The 2,850-nt window shown below is 40.8% G+C and overlaps 1 protein-coding gene across 1 annotated transcript; it reads right to left on the bottom strand.

Annotated features, from left to right (window-relative positions):
• Window positions 1-700: 700 nt before the first annotated feature.
• On the bottom strand, window positions 701-1,099 carry LOC124170034 (zinc finger protein 543-like). Its single transcript, XM_046548719.1, has one exon. It carries the CDS (start codon window positions 1,097-1,099, stop codon window positions 701-703), a length of 399 nt encoding a protein of 132 aa, XP_046404675.1.
• Between the last annotated feature and the right edge of the window lie 1,751 nt (window positions 1,100-2,850).

Below are 2,850 nucleotides of genomic sequence, written 5' to 3'. Positions count from 1 at the left end.
ACCTTCGGAGACATCGCTTGCGGGCGTGGGGAAATTGGCGGAAGGGCATTGGGCAGGAGCAAGGAGGGTCACGCGAGCAAAACATCCGCAACCGCATCTGCAAAGGAAAGGGCAACCAAAGGCAAGGGTACTTACCAAGTTCCACCGTATGCAGCGTAAGGAAATTATTTTCCGTCCCGTATAACGAAATTTCCTGTATAACGAAATTTCAGTTTAACGACCGTATTTCATTTCGGTAGGATTTCGTTATAAAGAAATTTCACTGCAGTTATGTATTTACAAGGACAAGGAATAGGTTAACTAGGGAATAAAACTAAAACTGTTTTATTCCCTAGTTGACCTTGAGGCCGTAGAGCTCACTTTTTTATCCAAGGAATAGGTTAGTTTACACTCATTTTATTTTAAATTAAATTTATTTAATCACCCTACTAAGGAGGAGAACATACTAAGGAGGAACGTACTAACCAAGTTCCACTGTATCTAGTATAACGAAATTATTTTCCGTCCCATTAAACGAAATTTCATTTTAACGATCGTAATTCATTTCGGTAGGATTTCATTACAAAGAAATTTCACTGCAGTTATGTATTTACAAGGACAAGGAATAGGTGAGTTTACACACATTTTATTTAAAATTAAATTTATTCAATCGCCGTACGAAGGAGGAAAACGTACCAAGGAGGAACGTACGAACCAAGTTCTACTGCAGAGCCCCTCCCGCAGTGCTCGCACACGAAAGGCTTGCCGCTGTGTTTGCGCATGTGAGCCACCAAGTTGCTACGGAAGGAAAAACCCTTGATGCAAAGAGAAAACACACATATTCCCTGCGTCCCTCCTGTGCTGCGTACTCCACGGCTCTGATCCCCTCGTCTGTTCCAGTGTGCACGGCCATGTGGCGGTTGAGGTAGCTGCTCTCGACAAAGCCCTTGCGGCACACCGCGCAAGGGTATGGTCGCTCGTTCGTGTGCGTGATGCAGTGTCGCTTGAGGTGGCTGCTCTTGGTGAAGCCCTTGCCGCACTGCACGCACCCGGAAAGCACGAACACATCACTGCGCAAGCCATTCCAAAAGGCATATGGCAGTGGGTGAATTTTGTGCATGAACTCACTAACTTAACACACTGCACAGACAGCTAACATATTACTGCGCAAGCTGCTCTATTAGGTATATGGCAGTGGGTGAAGACAACAGGCTTTTATAAAAATTACAACCAAGTAAAAGTCACAGCTGCATGAATTATTCCAACTTCTAAAAGTCGCTCTCAATTTCACCTAATTTTTCATCATAGGAATGTATTCTATCCATATAAATTCTTGTAGATTTTATGGACTTGAGGAAGTAAAAGAACTTTCGAACCGATTCAATTACTAAGCCTTCCACTTTTATTTAGTCAAGTGACTCAGCAGCAAAACAACAACAATGAACATATTATTTATAGAAACAGTTGAAGCATTAAATTGTAATCTCAACAATTCTCTTTGCTTTCATTGAAAGGGAAACTCGTGCTGTTACTGATTTAGTTCAATTGTTTTGTTATGATAGGATAAACATCGGTGTAAAAATTGAAACTTCACACTGGGCAAACAGGAACTATATGACAGAAATAATGAATAGGGTAGTTTCCTTCATCAAAGAAAACAAAAGGCATTGATTGCGATTCGTTACCCACCATTAGTGCATTCATAATATACAAATTATTTCGTTTTAGAAATACCGGTTTAGACGAATGGCAATGGTCCATTTTTATCCTCATTTGAAAAGGGCCAAAATGGCGCCCATGCGATGCCACTCCACGTGACGTCACAGGGACCTAGTTTCTACACGATAGGATAGGAGTTATACATCGTGTGTGGTTAACAATGCATGCATGAGGCACAGAGCTCAGGGAAACATGTCTTAATAATCACCTATTAAAACTGGCTAAGGTCGGAAAGTTTTCTTCGTTTCATAAGGTATTAATAAACCTTTTTTAAGCCAAGCGCTACCAGCCAGCAAGGTACTCAGCTACCCACTAGCATCCTGCGTCCTATCAGTGCTCAGAGCCTCGATCAAGGTCACCTCACAAGGCGGAAGGAGAAACCAGAAATTCATCGCACGGTCTTTTTCCCATCATTCCTACTTACCCGTCGCGTTTTTGCGCGCTTGAATTTTTTAACTTTTCATTTAATCGCGAAAAATAGATATCGTCATTTAAAAATCTAAAAGCGTGAAATATGTACTCCAGGAGTAATAATCTTTCTATTGAGGCAATAAAAAATTGATAGGAAACCACCCTATTGTTAACATAATAAAAGAAGAAATTCCTTAATATTGTCGTGCCTATAAATTTTCCAAAGCCTGTGAAAGGGTTCTGATGCACTGAAATACATGGCCACACGCAACGAGGAGCAGGGGGGGAGCTGCTCCCCCCTAGAAGCATAGATTGCAATAGTATTTAAGCAAAATCATTACTGAATTGCAACGAAAGCATTCAACATATTTTCTTCAAATCCACAAAAAATGATATGTATTAGTATAAGATGTGTAACTGAAATAAAACTATTTTTTCAAGGAAATAATCTCATAAGCTAATTGCGCAACTTGGCATGCCCCCTACCCCAGTTTAGATCCTTGGCACGTCCTTGCTGAAATGTTATAATCACCTGGAAAGCATCAACATATCTCAATTACAGCATCGACATTTTACCCCGCAAGCCGTCCCAATTGGGGTGTGGCAGAGGGTGAAGTACCTAAATATTTTCAGGCACCGTGACTAATTAAACTTGTAAATGAGAGCAGAGTGGTTGGAGAACGAAGGGTTGTCTTTGCCATAATCGACCCAGAAATAAGAATATCAAGAGAAATATCAAAT

This window comes from Ischnura elegans, chromosome 13 (assembly GCF_921293095.1).
Source record: "Ischnura elegans chromosome 13, ioIscEleg1.1, whole genome shotgun sequence".
NCBI classification, from domain to species: Eukaryota; Metazoa; Arthropoda; class Insecta; order Odonata; family Coenagrionidae; genus Ischnura; species Ischnura elegans.
Note: the sequence above shows the minus strand (reverse complement) of the source record. Positions and strands in the feature narration are given on the sequence as shown.

Coding starts and splice junctions, on each gene's coding strand:
- LOC124170034 (XM_046548719.1), bottom strand. CDS start 1,099: ATGCACAAAATTCACCCACTGCCATATGCCTTTTGGAATGGCTTGCGC.